The following is a 23,474-nucleotide window of genomic DNA, read 5'->3' as shown; positions in this document are numbered from 1 at the left end:
ATACTATAACACACCGTAGATTCAGGCCGGGGATTGATGTCTTTATTTTAGCTTTGCGGTTAATTTACAGCATTTATGACAAACCAAGCCGTTAGAAAAGGAAGCAACTTAAAGCTTTTCCAAGTATATATGCGCCGTTGACTATATCGAATTGGTGCAATGCGAAATGCCCATTGAGTGATGACATTTATCAGACGTCTCATTTTAAATATGACATCTATGATAACAACAGGGAAGGACACCCATCCCAAAAGTGTCCGTCCTTTTTTCCCTGTAAAACACTCCACCTGAAATAGCAAAATTCAGGGGAATAATGGGATATTTTCATCATGTACATAGACATATGTTGTGCAGAAAAGAAAACCAACACACTTGGCATTGTGGCTTCAGGTTTTACTTGTAATCGGAAGCTCGTCGTTTTGCTTTCAGTCACACAAAACAAAAGAAGCCTTGACACTAAATGTACCTATTTTGCTGCAGGTTTGGGCATTCTCTTGACATGAAGCAGATAACAACACACTCTGGATCGTTTCAAACAACCAACATCGTTTGGTTTCCTGTCAACAAGAGTCAAGTCGTCACTAACAGATCACAGAGTAAGTAACATCGAAAGTATTTTTGTTTATTTAAGCAAACCCGAACGAACGCGAGGAGATAATTAGAGAAGCCCAAAACTAAAACGGGACGACAGACAGTCACAAGCGGCTTAATGCAGTCTAAAAGCCATCAAGATTCATTCGGGTGCGAGAGCAGTTAAACCGCAACCAATAAGAAGACATCCTCACTTGCGCCAGAAAAAAAAAAGAGCACAATCCCTCATTTCAAGTATGTTTTAAATCATTAATACAGAGGAAAGAAAGTATAGTGGTTGACGCTGCGTTTTGACAAGGATTAGCTGCCTAAGGGATTTTGTGTTGTGCTTAAACGCTTCGCAATTCTAACTAAGGCCTTTTCCCCCCCTTTCAACATTTTTAGACATTTTCAAATCAATGGCGGCGGAGCGCCGCACCAGGAAGCCGAGATCAACGCAAAAAGACACTTGAGGTAAGCTCACAAAAACTGGACGGCCGTTTCGGTGATCTTAGTCTGCCTGGACACAGTTTAGCTAATAGAAATAAAAAATAATCTGCAAGTGTTCAATTGCTCTATCCTCAAAACGTGATAGCCAATTAATCAGCTTAGTGGTTAGCGTAGAGGAATAGAATTTAATGTGACTTCATTTTTTTTTTACCCCATATAGGGCACACAGTAGCTGCCGTTGACAACGCAAGACGTCCAGTCCATTTTGACTTGGAGAGGCTGGCAGTGAAAGAAAAGGAAAAAAAAAAGGTAAAAAAAGTTACATTTTTATAAATTAAAAGTTTAGGAAAAAACAGTAATTTTTCACGCATTTTATAGGAACTTTATTTAAGTTGATGCATGTGACTAACTTTTGCAGCCGGGCTAGATTGAATTAGAAACCTAACATTTAGAAGATTGCTGGACGTTGACTTTTTTTGTACTATTAAGTGTTAAGACCTTTAATCCAGTTGATCAGATGTAAGACTTTGGAGCATCCCCTGTGGTCGCATTAGTGCCAGTACCGGGGGAGCATGCGTAACAAGTCCTTAGTGATCACCGGGCCGACAAAAAGATGTCCCTCGGGGGGGCTGGACTCGTCTGTCAGTACCCTAAAATGTAGGCCAAATTGCTAGCGGGGCTTAGCAATGCGTTGCGCGTCACGTCAGTCTGGCTGGGATCCGCCTCCCGAGATCCAGTCGTCCTCGGAGGCGGCGGGCGGTGCCCTTTTGTCATCGTCCTCTTCCTCCTGAAGGCTGGCGAGCAGCTTGAGGCAGAGAGTTGCGTCGCCGCTGTGCAGCGCCTGCACGAAGAGACGGGTATGTTCGCGGAGGCGGTCCAGCTCCGTCTGGGTGCGGCGGTTCTGGCGCAGCAACTCCTTGGTGCGCAGCGTGATGTCCAGGAGCCCCGATTTACTCAGAATGTTGTATGTGTTGCAGAAACGCTTACGCCTGCTGTCGCCGTCGCTGTCGTCCTCGGTGGCCGATGGCAACGGTGCCGCCTCGTCTCGGCCCGTGGAGAGAACAGCGACCTGGACCTGGACCTGGCCCTGGCCCGGCTCCCGAGGAGGCGCCGTCGCAGAAGACGAAGAAGAGGCGCTTCCCCTCCCCGAGGAAGAAGAAGCATTGCCGGGATATGGCGCGATCTTGGGGTAGGACTTGAGGATGGGGAGGTACTTCTTGAGGCGCCGGTGGCGGGACGTCTCCTTGGAGGCTTTGCGCGAGACCACGGGCTGAAGGAAGACCACCTGAGGCTGCCGGACCATCTCCATGCCGGGGCTGAAGCTCCAGGATTTCACGGCTGGTGGACCCTCGTCTCTGGGCTGCAAACACGTGACACCAAGTGAAATTAAGCCTCAAGACTAGAAAAACCCTTTCATTATGGCACTAAATACAACATGTCACTAGTAGCCGGCGTCACTTCCTGTCGAACGATTGTTACATATTTACTTGTTTGTTTGTCTTCTTCAAGTATGTTTCTGTTATTTTTTTTTTTCCTCAAGGATGATTGTATTTTTTAACAAACCTAAAAAGCCAAAAAATATCTGTGCTCAGTAATGCATGTATTCAAGGCAGTGTTGCCCATATAGATCTTTTTTTTGTGTATAACCTGTGAGGAGTGATTGGGTGGGCATTGGGCAAAAGGATAATGGGCACCCTCTTGGGGGAGCTGAGCACTCTGGCCATGTTGGAAGTGGAGCCTCTGCTTGTCCCAACGCCCAGCCATGTGGACTCTGTGATTGACAGAGACAAGCGGATTCCCCAAGTCAGCAGGTGCGTTCTCTTTGGCTGACTAGTGGCCGGCTTTGCCGGCCACGACTAGTGGCCGGCTTCGCCGGCCACGACTAGTGGCCGGCTTCGCCGGCCACGTCTAGTGGCCGGCTTCGCCATGACTAGTGCCCGGCTTCGCCGGCCACTAGTCGTGGTCAGCTCCCCCAAGAGGGTGCCCATTATCCTTTTGCCCAATGCCCACCCAATCACTCCTCACAGGTTATACACAAAAAAAAGATCTATATGGGCAACACTGCCTTGAATACATGCATTACTGAGCACAGATATTTTTTGGCTTTTTAGGTTTGTTAAAAAATACAATCAATTCGCTGGCCACGACTAGTGGCCGGCTTTGCCGGCCACGACGGCCACGACTAGTGGCCGGCTTTGCCGGCCACGACTAGTTTGTTAAAAAATACAATCAATTCGCTGGCCACGACTAGTGGCCGGCTTTGCCGGCCACGACGGCCACGACTAGTGGCCGGCTTCGCCGGCCACGACTAGTGGCCGGCTTCGCCGGCCACGACTAGTGGCCGGCTTCGCCGGCCACGACTAGTGGCCGGCTTCGCCGGCCACGACTAGTGGCCGGCTTCGCCGGCCACGACTAGTGGCCGGCTTCGCCGGCCACGACTAGTGGCCGGCTTCGCCGGCCACGACTAGTGGCCGGCTTCGCCGGCCACGACTAGTGGCCGGCTTCGCCGGCCACGACTAGTGGCCGGCTTCGCCGGCCACGACTAGTGGCCGGCTTCGCCGGCCACGACTAGTGGCCGGCTTCGCCGGCCACGACTAGTGGCCGGCTTCGCCGGCCACGTCTAGTGGCCGGCTTCGCCGGCCACGTCTAGTGGCCGGCTTCGCCGGCCACGTCTAGTGGCCGGCTTCGCCGGCCACGTCTAGTGGCCGGCTTCGCCGGCCACGACTAGTGGCCGGCTTCGCCGGCCACGACTAGTGGCCGGCTTCGCCGGCCACGACTAGTGGCCGGCTTCGCCGGCCACGACTAGTGGCCGGCTTCGCCGGCCACGACTAGTGGCCGGCTTCGCCGGCCACGACTAGTGGCCGGCTTCGCCGGCCACGTCTAGTGGCCGGCTTCGCCGGCCACGTCTAGTGGCCGGCTTCGCCGGCCACGTCTAGTGGCCGGCTTCGCCGGCCACGTCTAGTGGCCGGCTTCGCCGGCCACGACTAGTGGCCGGCTTCGCCGGCCACGACTAGTGGCCGGCTTCGCCGGCCACGACTAGTGGCCGGCTTCGCCGGCCACGACTAGTGGCCGGCTTCGCCGGCCACGACTAGTGGCCGGCTTCGCCGGCCACGACTAGTGGCCGGCTTCGCCGGCCACGACTAGTCGTGGCCGGCTTCGCCGGCCACGACTAGTGGCCGGCTTCGCCGGCCACGACTAGTGGCCGGCTTCGCCGGCCACGACTAGTGGCCGGCTTCGCCGGCCACGACTAGTGGCCGGCTTCGCCGGCCACGACTAGTGGCCGGCTTCGCCGGCCACGACTAGTGGCCGGCTTCGCCGGCCACGACTAGTGGCCGGCTTCGCCGGCCACGACTAGTGGCCGGCTTCGCCGGCCACGACTAGTGGCCGGCTTCGCCGGCCACGACTAGTGGCCGGCTTCGCCGGCCACGACTAGTGGCCGGCTTCGCGTCTAGTGGCCGTCCAGTGGCTGGCTTCGCCTTTGCCCAAAGGCAGGGGGGCACCTACTTACTTACCTACATTGAGTTTGGACTGCAAATATACTTAAAAAATAAATACTTTTGGATTATTGAACTTTGCTTCTGTCTTGTATATTTATTTAATAAAATGATTTTTGGGCCTAAACGCAGAATCGGAGACATTGCTCTTTATAATAAAACTGTAATATTTTACATTTCCACATTTACACAGAAATATTTTTTTGGCTATTTATTCAACCGGAATTATTATTAATATTATCTTTTTTTATGATACTAAGGTGAACATTTCAAGTAACAATTTGCAAGTGTACAGCAAAACACCAATCGTCCCTGTGGATAATTGACACTTGCAGATATATAAGCGGGTTATTTATTTTAGGGGGTGTTCGGCAAAAGTTGGCCCGAACGCAAAGCCCGACGCGCAGAGGCGCTTCTGGCTACCTGCTTGAGGAGCACATTGTTCACAACGATCATCGGGGACACGCCGGAGTAGGACCCCCCGACCACAGATAACCGGCTTCCCGGCCGCGACGAGTCCTCGGAGTCTGTGTTGTCCGTGGTCCCCGTGTGCTCCGAGCTGGCATCTAGCCACCAAGGAGAAAGGCACGTGAGGATGGATGGAACGAACAAAAAAGCCGAGCAAAGACCAACCTGAGAATCCAGAGTCTCTCTCCGAGTCGGCTCGAGAGGCGCCGTGAGACTTGGAGAGGCGGGGCCTGGCGGCGGCCCGCGGTTCGCTTTCCACTTTCCGCTTGGCGCTCATCTTCTGGCTTTTCCCGTCGCTACGGACAAGCGGGCCCGCGAGCAGCTACATCAGCGCGCCGGAAGGCGGATCTGGAAAACCACGGACAAGATGAGGGAGACTCGAGGCCAGGAGCGTGACGACGCATCGATAGCTTGAGCAACAAGCCCATCAAATGCAAAACGCTAAACATTGAGCAAGACTATCGTCTATTAGATAGGCCGTTTCGTTAAAAAACAACGTTGACAGTTGTTCGCTTTTAAAAATCCGCAACCGTCCCCAATCCCCTGGTCAAATTGGATTGGACACCTATGGATGTAAAATGAATTTGATCTGTCAATGGCAGTGGGTTCAAAATATTTTCCTTCTGAAAAAGTTGTACTATTTAACTCAATATTAAAAGTTTTGCCATTTCCTTCATGACTAAGTGGAGCGTTAATGCTCAAATTATGGCTTAATAAATAGCCTTTTTGGGCACAACATAAACGTGTTTTTACTCATTGCATGCCATTGACGGCCAAAAAAAAGAGCACTTCCACGTCCAAAAATGCAATCTGCCATTTCAATTGCCAGTTGGCCTATCATTATTATTACCACCACCAAACGACATTGAACGCCACATTTATAAACAGCTTCAGTGCTACAAAATGAGCACTTCAGTCACACTACTTCCTCTCGAAGCAAAGTGGAAATTAATGCGTTACTCACGAAATATATTGCTTACAACATTGACATATTTAACTCATTGCTTGACAATGGCGGTCATAAACGTCCAACGTCCTAATATACTATGGTAATAACTAGTTTGCTATCGTTTTAGCCACTACCACCACTAACAACAACAACAACAAAAAACATTGAACGCAACATTTACAATGTTACCAATTTCGTCATACGAGGCTGGGTATGATGACAATTAGGCTTTTGTCGAGTCAATGATGATGACAAAGCCTATGTCCGATTATTATTATTATTACAAAACGGCTCGCGTGCTACAACATTAGCACTATACGTGATGAACTAGTCATCATGGAATTTAATGCATTATTTGAAAACGTATCCTGCTATTCAACTGCTTTTATAGGGAACGCGTGAGTTATTTGAAGTTTCTCAAGTGCATCGTGGCCACAAAATACGTCGCATGCAAATCGAAGCTATTTGTTAGCAACACGCTAAGTTAAGTTGACGACGCTCGAGCTACGAAGAGTTGAAAACAAACAAATAAACACGCAGTTATAACAAAAGAGAGAAAATGGCTTACTTTTGGACGAGTAAAACAAATGTTGTGCGCGCTGGAGAAGGACGGCGAGGGAAGCTGGTGGTCGGACGACGGGCGGATGCTTTGCTTTTCCGTCTGTGGCTGCTGGCCAGTCTTCGGCGTTCCACGGTACAGTACACGAGACACGGTCGCCCCTCCTCCGCCGGCCAGTCACATGCGGCGCACGGTGGTTCCAGCCGTCGACTTTGGCCCTGAAACGTTTCACTCGCCCGGCCTCCAATTGAACAACACCTTCACAAATGTCAACGTTTCTGCAATTTAGTCGTTAAAAAGGAGGAGAAAACGCAGAGTTAAGCGAGATGCAAGTTCCAGACGCTTTACCATATTTGGCAGAAAGGGGCGTTGAATCGTCGCGTGCCTTCTGACGTCGTCTCGCTTCGGCCTCGTGATTGGCCGGCGCGGCCAGCAGCTGAAAAACGTGACCGCTTCCCAATGTGAGGAGACATTTGAGTACATCGTGTGCGGTAGGCGTGTACTCGAACACAAACATATCTCCTGAACGCACGTACCATCGGGAAATCCACTGACGCGTCTAGTCGGTAATATTACATAAGAGCCCCGCAGCTGACCCCAGTGGCGTCCTAAAACAAAGCTGCGGGAGCCCGAGGACAAAATAAAGTCTGCACTCCCTAAAACGAAAAGTAGAAGCTAATGATTTACTAATCAAAGAACATAATTGTCGCAATAAATTCGGTCCAACATGCAGTGTCAACTTGACACGACTCTTTTGCAACTAGTTATTGCAATACACTACATCTACACATTTTTCTTACTGCGCAGGATTCACAAAAAACATTACGATTTGTTGGTGCTTTCAACAAAAAATGTCAATCTGGCAACCGGTTATTCAAAACGTCAATCAGTGAGAAAGACTTGGTTTGGTTGTGTTGTTATGACTGTATTTGGGGGCTCACAGCACAAATACAGGGAGAACAATTTAGTTGAGGACGCTAAAAAGGAGATTTCCGATGGGTAGGGCGTGTGTTGTCGTTGGGGCAACCAAGGAATTAAAAAAAAAAAAACTAAAGTTTATGTGGCATCTACTTCTCTGTGGAGAAAGCCCTCTTCATCAGCGTTGGTGGCGTCTTCCCGGCTTCGTACAGCGACTCGGGCGGTGGCGTGCTCAGGCAACACCAGTCGGGGATACGACCCACCTGGTTGTAGTAGTCGCGGGACACCGACCTGCTCCCGAGGATGTCCTGCAGTGCCCCGAAAATGGCACCTAGTGGGGGGGAAAAGAGCTCCACAGTGAAAATCTTCCCCAAAGCAAACGGAGCCTTTCCTACCTCCGAGCCAAGCGGTGCAGTTGGGCTTGGCGGGCGGCGAGTGCACGCGGAAGCTCTTGCTGGCCAGCACGTGGCGGTACTTGGGCTTCTCCGCCAGTAGGCGGATTTCGGCCAGCAGGCGGTGGAGGAAACCCGGCAGCATGGCCGTGCCGCCGATGACCACCAGATTTTCGGACAGCACTTTGCGGGTGTCGATGGGGCACTGCGGGACAAACGGGACTTTTAGGCCATCGCGCCAGCTCGAAAAACCTGGAAATGGCCGTCTGTTTCCGCACGGCGCCTGGTCGATCCATTAGTTTGTCGCATACCTTCACCAGGGCGTCGAGGATGAGCGAGGCGACGCTCTTTTCTTCATTGTCCTGCTCAAACATAATCTCCATGAGGGAGTCCCTAGCAAGAAAGTAAACAGAGTCACGTTTCCCACTTGGACGAGGCAAAACAAATTCCCATTTTTCACCTGATGGATCCTTTTATGTGCAGGATTTTCTGGCCGTCCAGAGGATAGTCGACGTCTGGCGGAGGAGCCGGACGCTAAAATCACACACACATGCTAAAATGTGAACTCTTCTCATTAACGGTTGGAAGACGTCCATTTTTTTTTTCGATCGCTTCCAGTCGTCAACGTCAGCTCGCTCACCTCGGCCAAACCGTCTATGTTGAACTTGGCTGCCTGTAGTTTGAGGCCTCTCTGCAGGTCACTGACGAAGCAAGTTCTTACTGGAGGAACAAAATCACCACGGTCGTCACGTTAGGAACACACATTTTCCAAGACGGGAATTGGGGGGGAAAAAGCACTTCCCACTCACCTTTAATGTCCTCCACGATCTCCTCCGGGATGACACCGATGACGGCAGGCACGCTTTGTCCGGTGGTGGTGTCGGTGTCCACGCTGCACTGTTCTACAAGGAGTCCATCTAGTTCTCTGAATTTAGACACATATTTCATGATGTCAATTTCAGGTGTAAAGCAGAGCTGATTTAAAAATAAATACATTTGATTTTTCTGGCTGATTGTTGTGGTTTCAAATGGTCTTATTTACATTTGAAGTTAGAATTAACGCTTGTTCATTGGCAAAGAGCTAAAATCACTATTCAAAAGCTATCAATTGTTGAGCCCAAATTTCAAAGCGTCTCACTTGTGGATGGCTTTCCCGCCCAAAGGCAAAGCCTCCCAGGCTGGCAGAATCAAAGTGCACTCATAGACCTGGTGAGCGGGTTAAGGAGATAGCTAAAAATAATTAAATAAAAACACAACAACAACAAACAAGCCTCAAAGTTCTCATTAGAATGCAACAAAAGGATACAGGCAGCACCAAGGTTTCTGTGTGGCCGCAGTCCATGACAAGAGCCGAGTTGATACCCAACGTCATGATGGCCATCAGGTGACTCGGTGCGAAAAGAATGGAGGGTACCTGGCACCCAGAAAAAAAAACAGTAGACGTTCAGGAGGACGGCTGTCAGAAAAGTGAAGATGTAGAGTTGTTCCAAGAACTCTTTACCTCAAACTGTTTGAAGAAAACCTTGGTGAGCGTCTCCCTAAAGTGAGACGGGCAGAGGATGGACTCGATGATGACCACTCTTCTGTCGCGAGGGTTCACCAGGAGATGTCTGAACGTCGTAAATGCGCGGGGAAAAACAATAGGAAAGTTAATTTGGAAAACCTTTCCCTGGAGTTTACTTGCTCGTGGGCTCACCTGAAGTATAGGGTGTGGATAAACTCTTTGAGAATGACATAAAGCTCGTCTGTGTTGATGTTGTACTGAACCACTTTGGTGGCCTACGCATAAGAAAAAGCAAAGCAAACGTCAGCGACGGCTGGAAAAGTATTGGTTATGGTTTCCAAAAGTGTCATTTTCGCTACCTGCTGCTGTCCCGGCTTGCGTATCTCGCTCGGAATGATGAACCTGGGCCCCGTTTCCCCTGCAAAGCCGCATCTGGAAGGGCCCGACACAAAAATTAGGTCACGGGGGAAATGTTCTACAGTCAAAAGGGTAAGACGGAAGACAAAAAGGTCTTTATCCATCAACTACTTCATGTGATTTGCCTTCGGCGAGGTTGACACGCTTGATTTAAGTCAATGCTGCTGGACTAAAAATTATGCTGAATTTTACATCAGAATAAGAAGGCAGACATTAAATGAGAAGTTAACTTTTCTGATTTAGAGAGCATTTAGCTAACAAAAAAAGTCTTAAGCCATTATAAAGATTTTGCCAAAAGCGCTCTCATTTAGAATACACTGACGTATGGAATATAACGTAACTATCATAAACGACAAAAAAAATCAACATTGACATGATGTTAGCAGTGTCAGCTAGCCGACAGCTAACAGTGTATGTATACTCACTTTGTATACGCCGCTCCTAGGTCGATGACGATGGCGGTCTTTTCAGCTCCACTGCCCAGACCATCAAATAATGGCATTTTAAGTTATTCAATTTTAATACGGTTGCGGTGGTTTGTGTCAACGTTTTGTTAGGAAGACAAATAAGACGTTCGACTTCTGGTTTGGGCTGGGCTGGAGATGGAGGCGCGATGACGTCACTCTCAGGCGCCCGACAAAATATATATATATTTTAAATATTTATGTGCTATCTTTTAAGATTCTGGACTGCTTTTATGTTTTCAGTTACCCTTTAACTAAAAAAATGCTATTTGCGATTACGAATCAGAATTTAGGGCTAATTTGAACGAAACGCTCAATGCTGGTACATTACCGCCCTCTTGTGGACGGGAGTACAAATGAGAAGGATGTGCAGAAATTCCCAAAAATGAAAACGCGTGACAATTCAAATCGATTATACAACGCAGCGAACACCCAAAAATGGGTTCATTGCGGTCTTTAAATTAGGATTTAGATGCATTTTGCCTGGTTTAACTGACAGTTTCCATCATTTGGGGCGTCACTGGTAGGCGCACTTGAGGAGATCGAACGCTGACAAAAACAACAACAAGGAACGAACCTCCCCTTTTTCTTTTGATCCATCCGTCCTTCAGCACAAGAATTCCATTTTTTTTTGCATCCTCTGTGGTCCATCATGCGCCCTGCAAGGTAAGCATACTCCATTTTATTGTGTGCGTGTATATGATTTTTTTTTCTCGGTTCACATTGATGTGTTCCAGATAGCCCAACATTGGTATGGGTGTCTATTGAAAGCGTGTAATGCGATTGGGATGCCCACATAACGCAGCGTGGAGTTGTTTATTCCGCTTTTTTTGCCGGGACAGTTGATATATTCCAATTTTGGGATATTGCCGTTCCAATATTTGTGCATGGCGACGATTACTGTGACTCAGCTCGGATTTGGTAACCATGGCGCAGCGGATCTGGAGATGAATTCAGCTCAAATGGGTTTTTTTTAAATTAATTTTTAGGGAAGTCATCTTTCCAAACAGGACGGCTGCTATTTTCAGGTGTCTTCATTTCCGTTTTAAAGAATTACAGCCAGTTTTGGGCTATTTAAATGTGCCTTTATTATTTTCCATGATTAGTCATATTCATTTATAATGATAAATGATACATTACATCCTCAAGTAATACTTTTCCCCCCATACTTACCTCGTTGCATGCCTTTAATGCCGATACATCCAAATCTTTCAAATGAATATACAGGCTAGATGTCCAGTCCATTTTGGGAGATGTCTAGATTGGACGTGTAGTGCTGTGAATGGCAACCAATGAGTTAAATAAGACACTTGAGTTTAAAAAAAAAAAATAAAGCAATAAAAACCTAATTCTTACACAAACACTGCACTTTAATCATTTTTTTTTTACAACTAATCAAATGGAGATACATATGTTGTTCTAAAAAGTGAAATACAACTGAATCTAACTCAACTTCTGGACTTGCAGACCCTGAGAGAAGACCCAAGATGTTGCCGTCAGACGCCCTCTGTCACCTCCTCCTGGCCGCAGTATGTCTGTGCGTGTGTGGAAATGCAGCCCGGGACGTTCACAAGCCCCCCGGGCCGCTCGGATGGAGACCCTGGAGGACGACGGCGCCAAGTGAAAACGAGACCATTCTAGAAAGGACGGCGAGAGACGTGACATTTGGAGACGCGAGAGGGTCTCCCAATCCAGGCGGGTCGACCGATGGGAGCTCGGCGCCGGCGTGGGAACGCGAAGGCGAAGGTCCCGCCATCCCCACGCCACCGGAGCCCTTCTTACCGGACATCCTGCCTAAAGAGGACGGTGCGGACGGCCTGTGGACGGAGACCCTCACACCAAGTGGAGGTGAGTGTGGACATAGTGCGCCATCATTGGCAGTCAATGTGTTAGATAATTAGATAATGAAACATATAGCCAACCTGTAATGAAGAAACTCCTTTGATTGGATGCAGCGCCGCCATCCCGGGACCAACCCACGGAGGGCACCATGTCATCCGAGTCGCTGCCTCTCATTTTTGAGCCCCTGGAAGAAGCCGCCGCGTCCCCGTCGCAGCAACCGGTCGCCAGCGAGGCGAACGTGCCGGCGCGAGCGGTCGCCACCGAGACAGACGAGCCCCGTCGGACCCCCCCGCCCACCGCGAGAGACCCACCCATCAGATCAAGTGTGTTTTTTCTAACCCGCGCCTCTCCCGCGTGGACCTTTCAAAGCGACCCGTGTTTTCTGACGTTAAGACGGCGCGCCAACGGCTGACATTTTGCGAGCGACGGCCGACCCAGATGTGCGGACACGCCCCTTGTGTTTTTTTCAGAGCGAGCGCTACGGTAAGCCAACGACGGCGCGTTCCATTTTTGAACGGCAAAATAACGGTTCACTTCTCAGACGCAGAGGAGACTTCGGACGAATCGGCGGAGGATGAGGAGAACCCCAGCGAGTCGCCCCGGACGCAGGCCCCTTACAGCCTTATCCCCCCGCCACCTCCCGTGTGGGTGCGAGGCAACCAGGGCCTGAGTAAGACACCCACTGACGAGTTTTTCTAGATTGTTTAAAGGTTCTCCCGCCGTTAGCATGTCTAGCCACTATATTTCAAAACACGTTTGACCGCAAAACTTTGTTGTTTACGTAAGATCAAGACAGAACAGCTAAAGTTGACCTTTGACCCTCTTTTGTGCAAGTGACTCATTTTGTTGTTTGACAAACATTTTGTTCCTTCGGTAGCTGCAATCCTTCCATACTTTTAAAAAGAAAACAAGTGCCTATTTTTGGGAATTAACCAAAAACTTTTTTCGCGGGGGTGCTGGAGCCTACCCCAGCTAGCCATTCGTATTTGACTCATTACATGCCATTGGGCGGGGCTAACGAACAAGCGTTTCAAGAGTTAATGTTAAAATGTCTTCCTTGCAGTGCGAAGCTGGGTAGCATTAATACGCGAAAAGGTAAGAATAACCTCGCCGTCCATGGCTACTACGCCCCCTCACTACTTTCCTCCCGACGCAGGCAGGCTACGTGTCAGGGATTCTAGCCCCGGTAGCCGTCGGCATTGTGGGCGCCCTGATACTCGTCGGCGCCCTCTACGGCGTCGGAAGGATCCGACGGAGGCGGAGGAACAGCTTCAAACGCCAACGCAGGAAGGTTCAACCTGCGGAGGTGAGTACGCATTTTCTACGTGGAATGCTAACCTTTTTTAACGGTGCTAACGGAGAATTTGATCCCATATTTGACATAGCAAACCAGCGAAGCCCGCCCCGGTCTCGGACGGCAGGATCAAGCTATGTTGCTAGCGGACAGCTCTGAGGACGAGTTCTGATCCAAACCCAATGAAGTAGGGACGTCCAACTGATTGGCCGGCGCGGGGCGCCACCATACGTCGATTAATCGACAACTAAAAGATGAGGGGGAAAAAACTATTTTAGTAAATAGTGGAAGGAACGTTGTAAATCTAAAAAGAAAAAAAGTCAAAATCCCCAATCGGAAAAGTTCTCTCTTTGTACTTTAGTGAAATAACTTTTACTTGAATCTGGGGGGGAAATAGGAAAAGTGTAATTGTATTTTATCATTTTTTTTAAAGTTTATATTTTTCCATTCTATTTATTTTATTTAAATGGTTATCCAAAGCGAAAAAAGGGGGAAATTATTTATTTTTAAGTTAAATTTTCAAAAAGGGTAACAAAATGGGAAATGTCGGATTTTTGCAGTGTGTTTGTTGTTGTAAAATACAGATTTGTTTGTAAAATATGACTTTAAAAAGGAATATGGCTGAAGCCCGTGATTGAAAGACTATCGGTGATACATTATGCAAATGTAGTGTTTTGTTTGTAAATGTCTAAGAGTAAATACAAAATTGCTACATATTTTGATCATGTTTCAAAGCCATTGACAGCCATGGAGCTATTTTTGTCGGGAAATTGTTTTTGTCCTGTTTATTGTTCAATTGCAGCTGTTAATGCAATAATACCGTTTTAAGGTTTAAAAAGGGGGCGTTTTAACTTTGCTGTTTTACCAAAATAAAATAATTTACGAAACCCAATTGTAGTGCGACGCGTAAAGAAAAAACGTAGACCAGTCCGGTGTACAGCATTAAAAAAATCAAATAATTTATTTCTGTGTTCTTTTTTTTGTCATCTCTCTCTTCTCCACATTAAATAAGATCTATTGGACATTTTGCAGATCCAAATCAAAAAGGGGAGTTAAAACAAATTTGACATGCAGAAAAACAACAGCAAATATCACTTTTGGCCTCTTTTTCAATGCGGCGTGGTTGGCGAAGTGTGTTTTTGGGGGCGGGGTCAAGATTTCTTTTGTTTGTTTTCATGAAGGGGTAAAACAACAACAACAAAGCCCTTCAATCAGATGTAAAGCCACCCAAATAAGGACAACGTCATTGCCTAGTTCACAGCTTTGAGGACAAGTTTAGGAAAGGTCACGTGTTTTCAAAAGGTTGGGAAAAAATGGACAAAATTGCTTAAGGAAAAATACATTATGAATATTTTTCCCCTTGCATTTCTAAATTGTGGCAGCATATTGGCAAGGCGAAATCATTTTGCATATTGCGATGAATTTCACTTGGTTATATAAGGGTATTATATATTAGTATATTAAAGTTATGCCAAACTTTGGAAAAAAATAACTATATATCCTCATTTCCAGTTATTGTCACTAAAAGGTAAAATATGTGTTCCTCCATCGAGTGGAAACTTCAATAAACAATTGTCTGTTTAGTCAAACAAAAAAATCAACAGTAACGTGAAAATTGAACACACGCAACAATTCCCAAACAAGAACCTCCGACATGAGTTCTTTAGAAGAAGCTAAACAAAATAACGCAGTTTTCTCTCGGACATGCAGTCTCCATTTTTTATCTCAATATAATTTTCTGACTAAGATTTTAAAGCGCAAGTGACAGGGGAAAGGAACAAAATGGTGTGTATCTGCATAGTTACACTATTGGAGTCAATTTATCGGACTTACGATTTGGGCGGAAGACTGTCTTCTACTTTTTGAGGGTGTCGTGGGGGGCTGGCAGTGCATTTGAACATGTGGGGGGAAATCGGGAAAAGTGGGGTTAAACTTGAAGGTGCTCGTGGAGTGATTCAGAACAACGCCAACCAATAAAATGAACTCAACACAGCATAAACAGCGCCACCAGATGAACAAGAAGGGGAACTGATAAACATGGGGCAGGGTGGGGCAGGGCGGGGCACTTTCACGCACACGCAAACAGCCAGGCAAACACACACACACACACACACACGCGTGTACTTATGCAAACTCGACCCCTCTGATTTTTTTTTCTTTTTAAAGAAACACAAAAATAAACTCCACCGATAAATTCGGGGAGGGCGGGGCTTGGAAGCCCCTGGCTTACTTGTTTTTCTTGGGTCCGGCCGGGCGTGCGTGCGTCCTCGCCTAAAGTTTGAAGGTCGAAAAACATCAAGGTCATCCAGAGACTCTGGGAACCCCTTCGCCGCTTCCATCTTTTTTTCACGACTGGAGCAAAAAGGACCTTCGTGGAAACATCTGAGGGGGTGAGAATAGTGGATGTGTGTGCGTGTGTGTATTTGTGTGTATGCGTAGATGAGGCAGGCAGGCAGGCTCGTTAGTCTGTCCGTCGGGGTCCGTCCCTCCCCGTCGCGGCCGTCGGGGCGCCCTCAACGTAGCCACAGTTTGAGCCTGAGCGCGTCCACGCCGTTCAGGTAGTATCTGAAGAGTCGCTTGTCCCGCACAAAACCTAAATTCTCGTATAGCTTCAGCGCAGACTTGTTGGTGATTTCCGTCTCCAGCACCACCTGGGGAAGGGTGGGGGCAACGCACGGATAAAATATGGGAATTGATTCAAGTGAAGTGTTGGAAACATTTCACAACATAGGGGTCACTTGAAAGGGTTTCATGCTAATTGAGCTAAATGTAACTTTTGCCTAGGGGAAATATGAACTACAAATTTGAGTGATATTAGCTAATCCGTTATCAAGTTACAGAGTAATTCCTTGGCTGACCTTGCGAACCCAAAATGTAATCACTTATTCTAATGCATATTACAAGCAAAAGTTTCAGGTTGAATACATTTTCCATGAACTTTTTGCATGTAGCAGCAACGTAGCAAGGGGAAAAATAAGCCCATTTGCTTACCTCATCACAGTCGCCCTCCACCATAGCGTAGATGGCCTTCTTCACCAGATTAGTACCTGAAAAAACAAGATGGAGGACGCGCATCTCAGGGGATGGTAAAGTGGACACATGACCGACTGAAATGCGTATAACATAAACTATTTGAAGAAGAAAAAAGATTCAGCTGGCCCAGTCAGCAAAGTCCTACCGCCACTTGATTCTAAGTCTGAAGAAGAGTAATAAATATGGATGGGAAAAGCACGACAGGGAGACACTCTTTGTCCTCACCGATGCTTTTCCTTCTGTGTTTGGAGTCGACGGCTAGCATGGCAATGTAGCCGCGCCGGAACATCTTCTTGTGCATGTCCAGCTTACACACGATGGCACCCACGCACTCCTGTTTCACCATGGCCTGTCCAAAACAATCAAAAAACACAATCAAGTTTTGTCACCCCTAGTGCTTTATAAGCCTGATGAGCCACCAGGCTTCTCTCGAAGCATTAACATTAACAATAAATGGCCTATAATTGATTTTTAAACCACGTGGGATACGAGGCGCCAACGATGGGCTTCTCTACCACAGAGTTTCATGGAGGAAACTTTTACGTGCATACTAAGAATGTTGTCGAGGCTTGAATCCCAACGTCAACCTGTTTTGACATACATTGTGGTCAAACAGGTTGTGTCAGACGGTGAGTTTTCGCAAGTGATAATGTAAAACGTTCCTTAAAGCACAATCATCTAGAATCTCCGTGACATGCATAATACAGGTTTGTAAATAATCAGTCCAAAAGAAGGATTGGCACCTGAAAAAAATCGTTTCTAGTGATAAGGCCAAAAATGTCAACACTAACGATAACCACGAAACTAAATGTACTCAACGTATCACAACTTCACCCCTAAAAAGTTGACCTGAAGGGATAGAAGTGGACGTCCAATATCAGAATTTTTCATTGCCACTGACGGCGGCAGACTTCGATTCATTCCTGCCAGCCTTTCTTGGCCAAAAGGGATGGGACGTTGAGCACCGTCAACGACAGCCAAATATGTCACTCGAGCAGCATTAAAATACCAATTAGGGACAATGAAGGTCGTCACGGACAAATAGTACAATTGAAAAGACAACTTACCAGAAAGCAAAGCTGTGGCCAGTTGTGGATGAAGTACCTGTACGTGTAAATGGAGTAAGGCTCCGACAAGTCCTTAGTGATCAGTCTCATGATCCACGGCATCTGGAGCTCGGACTCGTAGCGCACGTAACAAATGTCATGGGTCTCTTCGCCCGGCGAGCTGCCGAGCTCCAGCCGGGCAAGTTCGTCCGAGGGCGGCTGCGGGTGCTCCGTGTCCCCGGAGCTCTCGGAAGCGAGCGAAGGCGCCTGAGTTCTCGTCCGGGCCGGCATTCCGTTCACGTTATTGTTAACAAGAGGCGAATGGCTGCCGTTTTTGGAACGACGGCCTTCCCGTTGGCAGTTCGGAGCGATCGGGGTCCCGTCGTCTTCGTCGTCGTCGTCGTCGCTGTCGTCCACCGGTGCTCCACCGGGCTCCTTTGCGGGGCTAGCGGCCAAGCCGTTGAGCTGCTGCTCCCCGCCTGGCATTTTCAGGTGCAACGCCGGCGGGCTAGCTCGAGCTAGCATGCCTTTCGGCTTCTTCTTGACTATCTGCTCGTCTTGGGCGAGTGTCTTCGCCGACACCGGCTCCTCCTGGGGGCAACGCGGCCCTCCGTCCTCGGCCCCAGCCCCGGGGAAAGGGGCACTTTCGGCCGAGGATGCGGGCAGTGCGCTACTAGGCCCAGGCGGCACTGTGGCCATCCCGCCGCATCAAGGTGGCGACTCGCGCTTGGGAAACGTCAGACACAAGATCATTCAGGACGCCAAGAGGGGATACGACAACGGCACGGGGGTCGTTGCGCCTAAAGGGGCAAAAAAACCTCGGATTATTGCGGGGGCAAAGCACTCGCGAGGCGGCGGCGACGTTCTTTGCTTGCTTTCTCCTCGAGCTCTCCCTGCTGCCGTAAAGTGCTGTCGCAGCAAAGGCCATTGCAACACTGCCGCACGGTGACGATTTACGACGGTGCCGCAACGCGACCCGGGCAGCTACTTTGCACCTTGGCTTTCAAAAGGAAATGATTTAACAAAAACGGCTCTTTTGAGTCATGCCGCATAAAACCCGAGATTGTTTCACTATTTGTGCCACTTAAAAAATAACAGCTCTAATTAGTTTTTTGGGTGGGAATTCCCCTGACTGGTACTCATGTCCCTATTTGTAAACTTGTTATAAACACAGAAAATTGGATCACATTTGGCATATAAAATGATTTAAACAGCAGCAAATGTTCAAGGCTTGTGAGAGATATTTATGAAGAATGTCATGTGATTTGAATTTGATGATTCACGTTTGGGTTATTTAAGGCCTCTATTTCATTTGATAAAAATGGGATTTGAGGAGAAAATTCTCTAAGCAGTGTTGTATATTCCTGGGCGTCCACTAGAGGGCATCAGATTGTCTGTTTATTTTCATTACCCCACTCTTGCAGCGTTACCACAATACCATCATAAGAGGTCGCTGTTTTTCCAAGTAACTTATCAGTTCAGGACTTAATTTTTTGAAAAACAGTAAATCACACTACAGTATAATAAACGGGTAAAATGACTAAAGAAAAAATGGGAACATTGTGTTTTCTCATGGAGTATCAATAGAAATTCAAATATATACTATTTGGAAGTCAATAATACTAATCATATTTCAGTATTTTTTTAAACTAGCATCCAACACAAAGTAACTACATTGGAGTACATTCCTTTGCTACCAATATCTATTTTTGCACTGTAAAAAAAAAACATAATTGCTGCCATCGTAGGACTAACAAAGGCCTTTTATGTTTTACTTGAGCAATTATTCAATATTACAGTCAATCATTCATCTAAATGACTGCCCGTTTCACGTCATTTCAAGTTCTTTGATAGACGATAGGCCAATCTCGATAGATATTTTTCTCGAACGCCCTGAAAAGAGGCGTCTAGCTAGCGTCGGAGCTGACGGCTGCAAAGAGCGCCTTTGGAAGCCTTCCTCCTCTAAGCCCGGGGGTGCCGAGAACTGGAGGAGAGCCGCAATGAGACAAGCGCAAATCACTTCCCCCTCTTCCAATCTCCTTTCGGGGCCTATCTACTTGAACAGGCTTCTCTTAATGACTTTCTCCATCTCTCGTCGCCAGCTTTTGCCGGGGACTCTCCAGCGCAGACTCTTGGCTGCGTTTAAATACGTTTCCCGTTCTATTCTATCCCCGCCGTACCTTTTCCCCCACAACGTCGCTTTCCAAATATCTCCAGGGTGTCGCTTGCGTCATGTGACTGCTGTGTTGATAATTACAAAGCTAGCTTGGCACCCGACTACAGCCCAGAAACAAAAATACTTCCAAAAAAACAAGTAGTGGAGGTCAAAACGTGCATTAAATTAAAAAAAAAGCCCCACTCCTCTGCATTCTGGCCAGGCCTGGCGTCTACATTTAATTAGTTTCTGTTGGCTTAATTAGGGTCTGAAGTGAGGGGTGCGAGTCCGGAACAAAAAGCGGGTCAGGTGAATGCGCAAATGGAACGTTGCGGGTGCATTGGGCCGGTTGTCGGAAAACGTCTAAAATAGGACGGATTGGACTGGGCTGCAGGTCAGTCAGGTAATGCGGGGGAGAACGGGGTGGCTTGCTACAAGTCGACCAACAGACGGCAGTATTGTGAAAGGTCAGTATTTTAATTAGCTTAGTAAAAACATCTACAACGTAGCATGTCAAATCACTCTGAGGTAAGAAGTATTGTTGGATTGGTAATCGGTACCATGAAAGTGACGTCACCAGTACTAAGAAACAATAATATGTGCTTTCTGAGATATACTTCACAACCGCCAGTTGCCCCACCCAAGATGGCCACCTGCTACACGCGTCGCCGGTAAAAATAGAGCATGTCGATTTTCCAAATATGAAAGTAGCCACCCAATCAAGGCGACTGGATTGGACGTCAAGCGCTCCCAATGGCTGCTAAAGACTTTAAGAATAATTAAGAATAACAAGGTTTCTTCGACTGACAATAAAAGAATGTCCAAAAAATCCCTGTCATAGATGAATGACATGAAGACGGGGAAGATGTTCAAGCGAGAGTAAAAATCGTGACAAGCAATCCCATTCTCCCCACCATCAAATATTTTGGGGGGACGCTTTAATACGGGTTTACAAAAAGGACTGGCAAAACAAGAGTGGAAGGACGGCCGAGACTGGATTTGACCTTTCGCAGAGCAGAAATGGAGCAAGGCCGGACGGCCCCCGAGTGAGTGAGGGGGTCTCGGGGCCCTTTAGACAGGCGCCAAGCCAGCGGGGGGAGCCCAGACAATCGCACAGCTCCAGATCCAAAACGGAGGGGCCGAGGACAGAAGGGCTTAAAGGTGGAGGACGAAGAAGGTCCAGGTGAGAAAAAAAGAAGTGAGAAGGAGGAGGAGGAGAAGAAGAAGAAAGGGGCACGAACCGGGGAGAGATGGCATCCGTTTTTACCCTCGCGGCCCCCCCGCCCGCCGCCTCTGTTACGGTGTTTATCGGCGTCGCGGATCGTGCCGTGTGAACAGCGATCCAAGTCAACCATCTGCTGAGGCTCGATAAGCCTCGGAGAGGCGGCCATTGAGCTGTCACTCATGCGAGGAGAGAGAAAGAGGAAAGATGGACGGAAGGACGGACGGGGAAGGAAGGCCAGGAGAGGAACCAAAGGCAAAAAGATCGGCGAGGCATCTGTCTCGCGCCGGGAAAGACTTAACGTCAACGAGACGTCCGGCCGCCCGCCCGATAATCCCGCCTCTTTAATCGCGAGTCGTCTAGTGGACGATTTACGCTGCTCCTCGCTTTTTTTTACGCTAATCGGGCCGTGCAGACGTTTTCTTTCTTTTTAATTTAAATGTCATCAGAATTACTCTGCGTGATTAAGCCATTCTCAAAACACTGGACATGACGGAAGTTTTTTTTTTAATGTAGGGGTTTCCTAGGCGGGGGATTATTAAATTTAAGATTAGTTTTACGCTTTGGCTGCCATTGACGGCGATAGACGTCCAATCCATTTCGAAGATATGGTAAAAAAAATATACAATACAGACATATGAAATTCTTGTACATTGGTCATGAAAAAAAGTAAGAAAAGTTCATTTACCTTACATTTGTTAATTACAGTTCAGTTGTTTTTAACTTTGATCACAACATAATTGCATCTAAACCGATGATTCATTTAGACTATTTTCGAGGGACGATTCAAAACTAAAATTAGCCAGTCTGCATGTTTATAAGTTAAATACGGCAGGTAGGCAAATGACAGCAGGTGCCAAAACGTGAGAGAAAGTCGGCCATTTTGGTTTGTTACCCATTTTAAAAATACCATGATTATTTCAAACATTTCTCACCCTAATCCCACACCTTTATTTTTAGTCTTAAAGTGACATTGGAGTATCGTTCGGGGGGTGCCACCATGGCACGAATCAAGGGCGGGAGGGGGGTCGGACCCGTGAGCGATGGGGGGGTTAGCAGGGGATTAGCCGAGGCCAGTTGGATCATTTTACAGCCACGGGACCCCCTCTCGCCCTCGGCAGTCTCCCGGACAATGAGGATTAAACTCCTCTTGTTCCTCAACTCGGAAAAAACGGCGGGGCGACAAAGGCACTATTCCTCCCGGGTGCCGAGGCGAGGGAGGCGAGGGGAGGGAGGCCGGGAGAAGGTAGGGGGTCCGTCATAAAATTAATCCTTTCACAGTTTGCTCTGGTGCAAAGTGAGATATGAGGCAGACACGTCTAATGAAACGACGCAGTCATCGAAGGGCACGCCGATAAAAGCACGTATCAAACTCGTCATTAGCGACGCCGCTAAAAGCCCGTGGAGGGCTTGGCGCTCTCCCCGGGTGACTGGCAGAGCCGCTTAATCGCCCAAAGATACACCGCCTACTCCTTTATAGAAACATCTTTCGCTAAGAACAATATTTTTCTCCAGTACACGTCGTGAAAAGACACTTTTTAAAAATACATTGGCTACCGAGATGACCAATCCATGTGACGTGGGAGGGGCTGGCAGGTAGAAGTTGTGGTAGTTAGTAAATAGGGGAAATTTATATTCAAATTGCCTATTGATCGCAATTGAAAATAATCTCAGTGCTACAAATGGGCCACTTTTTGGAATTGATTTAAAAACTTTTTAAATTGCGTTTTTAAATTTCATTACTATTTCAATAACAGTGCCCCCATTCATTTCTTTCATTAATTTTCTTCAAAAGTATGTATACCTTTTTTGTTGGCCGTGGGGGAACATTAATTTTCCAACTGGAAGTCAAATAGGGGGTCGCAAAATATTGTCCCGGGGACAGCAATTTACCCCTGGGCCACATGTTTGATCCCCTTGGGCTATATGAACGCAATAAAAAGACATAAGGAAGAAAACGATTTGATTACATTTGTTAGGTTATAAAAAAAAGTACGGTAATAAACACCCTATCACACTATAAAAATATTCTTTAAAAATGACCCGCAATAAAAACAATGGGCGGTGACACGAGGCCTAAATGCGACAGTCGCCTCAGACAAAAAAAACTTTTTTAGAACGCCCTGAACAAAAAGTCATTGTCTTGTGTCGCTAAATAAAACAAAAATAGCAAAAACTGAGCGGTAGAATAGAAGCAGCGGGGGTAGCGGCAACCTTCATATTTATTTATTTCTTTAAAAGGACTCTTTTTCTTCTTTCCTTTTATGGAAATGGAAAAAAGGGCAAAAAGAAAAGCTTCTCTGCGCTGTCAAAGCCAATCAGCATCTCCCTGGTAGCCCATCACAATGGCGGCCCGACACACCTCTCACTTCCAATCTGCTTCCTCGGCCACGGGCCTCCGATTCAAACTCTGGTTAAAACGTCCCCAGTTTGGTCCGGTAAAACGCTGCCGTCGTTTTTAATCGACAAAAGCCTCGCTTCATTCCACTTAAAGCCCAATATAAACACGGCGATTACGACGGCAACAATTGCCGAGCGCTCTAATAAACGTGAGCGACAAGGTTTGATCCCCGCAAACCTCAAATACCCCCCCCCCCCCCCCCAAAATCTTGAATAGACCACCCCCCCCTCCCTTGCCAAATCGCATTGTCGCGCAAATCCCGTGATAAAAGGCCCGAGAGTAACTCTGCATTTAGA

The 23,474-nt window shown here is 47.5% G+C and overlaps 4 protein-coding genes and 1 long non-coding RNA gene across 7 annotated transcripts in view; 2 read left to right on the top strand and 3 right to left on the bottom strand.

Annotated features, from left to right (window-relative positions):
* Positions 1-20: 20 nt before the first annotated feature.
* On the bottom strand, positions 21-7,246 carry cipcb (CLOCK-interacting pacemaker b). Its single transcript, XM_077586531.1, has 4 exons — positions 6,500-7,246; positions 5,148-5,330; positions 4,938-5,080; positions 21-2,380 (listed from the first exon to the last, which is right to left on the bottom strand). The coding sequence occupies exons 2-4, from the start codon at positions 5,257-5,259 to the stop codon at positions 1,724-1,726; spliced, it is 912 nt and encodes a 303-aa protein (XP_077442657.1). The 5' UTR covers positions 5,260-5,330; positions 6,500-7,246; the 3' UTR covers positions 21-1,723.
* LOC144064215 (uncharacterized) lies at positions 455-2,897 on the top strand. Its single transcript, XR_013296737.1, has 4 exons — positions 455-596; positions 976-1,044; positions 1,241-1,329; positions 1,998-2,897. It is a non-coding gene; the product is annotated as an uncharacterized LOC144064215 (long non-coding RNA).
* Positions 7,247-7,394: 148 nt separating the features above from the next.
* On the bottom strand, positions 7,395-10,346 carry actr10 (actin related protein 10). The gene is made up of 12 exons (XM_077586526.1): positions 10,147-10,346; positions 9,664-9,736; positions 9,497-9,579; positions 9,302-9,410; positions 9,107-9,214; positions 8,939-9,006; positions 8,610-8,725; positions 8,441-8,520; positions 8,261-8,334; positions 8,112-8,193; positions 7,804-8,005; positions 7,395-7,739 (listed from the first exon to the last, which is right to left on the bottom strand). The coding sequence occupies exons 1-12, from the start codon at positions 10,221-10,223 to the stop codon at positions 7,558-7,560; spliced, it is 1,254 nt and encodes a 417-aa protein (XP_077442652.1). The 5' UTR covers positions 10,224-10,346; the 3' UTR covers positions 7,395-7,557.
* A 184-nt stretch (positions 10,347-10,530) lies between these two features.
* Positions 10,531-14,284, top strand: armh4 (armadillo like helical domain containing 4). Of its 2 annotated transcripts, XM_077586890.1 has the most exons (8): positions 10,531-10,851; positions 11,653-12,033; positions 12,141-12,350; positions 12,421-12,510; positions 12,569-12,697; positions 13,091-13,122; positions 13,184-13,333; positions 13,413-14,284. In XM_077586890.1, exons 2-8 carry the CDS (start codon positions 11,673-11,675, stop codon positions 13,491-13,493), a joined length of 1,053 nt encoding a protein of 350 aa, XP_077443016.1. In that variant the 5' UTR covers positions 10,531-10,851; positions 11,653-11,672; the 3' UTR covers positions 13,494-14,284. The 2 variants fall into 2 exon arrangements, with proteins under 2 accessions (XP_077443016.1, XP_077443015.1); XM_077586889.1 differs by having other exon boundaries at positions 13,091-13,333.
* Positions 14,257-23,474, bottom strand: part of naa30 (N-alpha-acetyltransferase 30, NatC catalytic subunit) — a 31,136-nt gene continuing 21,918 nt past the window's right edge. The window contains exons 1-5 of one of the 2 annotated variants that reach the window (XM_077586893.1): positions 18,276-18,436; positions 17,422-18,200; positions 16,580-16,703; positions 16,313-16,368; positions 14,257-15,972 (exon numbers count right to left, since the gene is read on the bottom strand). In XM_077586893.1, coding sequence (XP_077443019.1) covers positions 15,835-15,972; positions 16,313-16,368; positions 16,580-16,703; positions 17,422-18,099 — 996 coding nt within the window. In that variant the 5' untranslated portion in view covers positions 18,100-18,200; positions 18,276-18,436 and the 3' untranslated portion in view covers positions 14,257-15,834. Of the gene's footprint in view, positions 15,973-16,312; positions 16,369-16,579; positions 16,704-17,421; positions 18,201-18,275; positions 18,437-23,474 lie in introns of those variants that run through there. The other variant, XM_077586891.1, reaches the window with a different exon arrangement.

Source organism: Stigmatopora argus, chromosome 19 (assembly GCF_051989625.1).
Source record: "Stigmatopora argus isolate UIUO_Sarg chromosome 19, RoL_Sarg_1.0, whole genome shotgun sequence".
In the NCBI taxonomy this organism is placed as follows: Eukaryota; Metazoa; Chordata; class Actinopteri; order Syngnathiformes; family Syngnathidae; genus Stigmatopora; species Stigmatopora argus.
This window is presented reverse-complemented; position numbering and strand designations above follow the sequence as displayed.

What these genes read in the sequence shown, in the direction of transcription:
- actr10 (XM_077586526.1), bottom strand. Translation starts at nt 10,223, where the DNA reads ATGCCATTATTTGATGGTCTGGGCAGTGGAGCTGAAAAGACCGCCATC. An exon ending in CTAGGAGCGGCGTATACAAA is followed by an intron (nt 9,737 to 10,146) that starts GTGAGTATACAT and finishes GGGCCCTTCCAG; the next exon opens with ATGCGGCTTTGCAGGGGAAA. An exon ending in TCCTCGACGCCCTGGTGAAG is followed by an intron (nt 8,006 to 8,111) that starts GTATGCGACAAA and finishes TTTGTCCCGCAG; the next exon opens with TGCCCCATCGACACCCGCAA.
- armh4 (XM_077586889.1), top strand. Translation starts at nt 11,673, where the DNA reads ATGTTGCCGTCAGACGCCCTCTGTCACCTCCTCCTGGCCGCAGTATGT. An exon ending in GACCCTCACACCAAGTGGAG is followed by an intron (nt 12,034 to 12,140) that starts GTGAGTGTGGAC and finishes GATTGGATGCAG; the next exon opens with CGCCGCCATCCCGGGACCAA. An exon ending in GCGAGGCAACCAGGGCCTGA is followed by an intron (nt 12,698 to 13,090) that starts GTAAGACACCCA and finishes TCTTCCTTGCAG; the next exon opens with TGCGAAGCTGGGTAGCATTA.
- cipcb (XM_077586531.1), bottom strand. Translation starts at nt 5,259, where the DNA reads ATGAGCGCCAAGCGGAAAGTGGAAAGCGAACCGCGGGCCGCCGCCAGG. An exon ending in GAGAGACTCTGGATTCTCAG is followed by an intron (nt 5,081 to 5,147) that starts GTTGGTCTTTGC and finishes CTTGGTGGCTAG; the next exon opens with ATGCCAGCTCGGAGCACACG. An exon ending in ACAATGTGCTCCTCAAGCAG is followed by an intron (nt 2,381 to 4,937) that starts GTAGCCAGAAGC and finishes ACGTGTTTGCAG; the next exon opens with CCCAGAGACGAGGGTCCACC.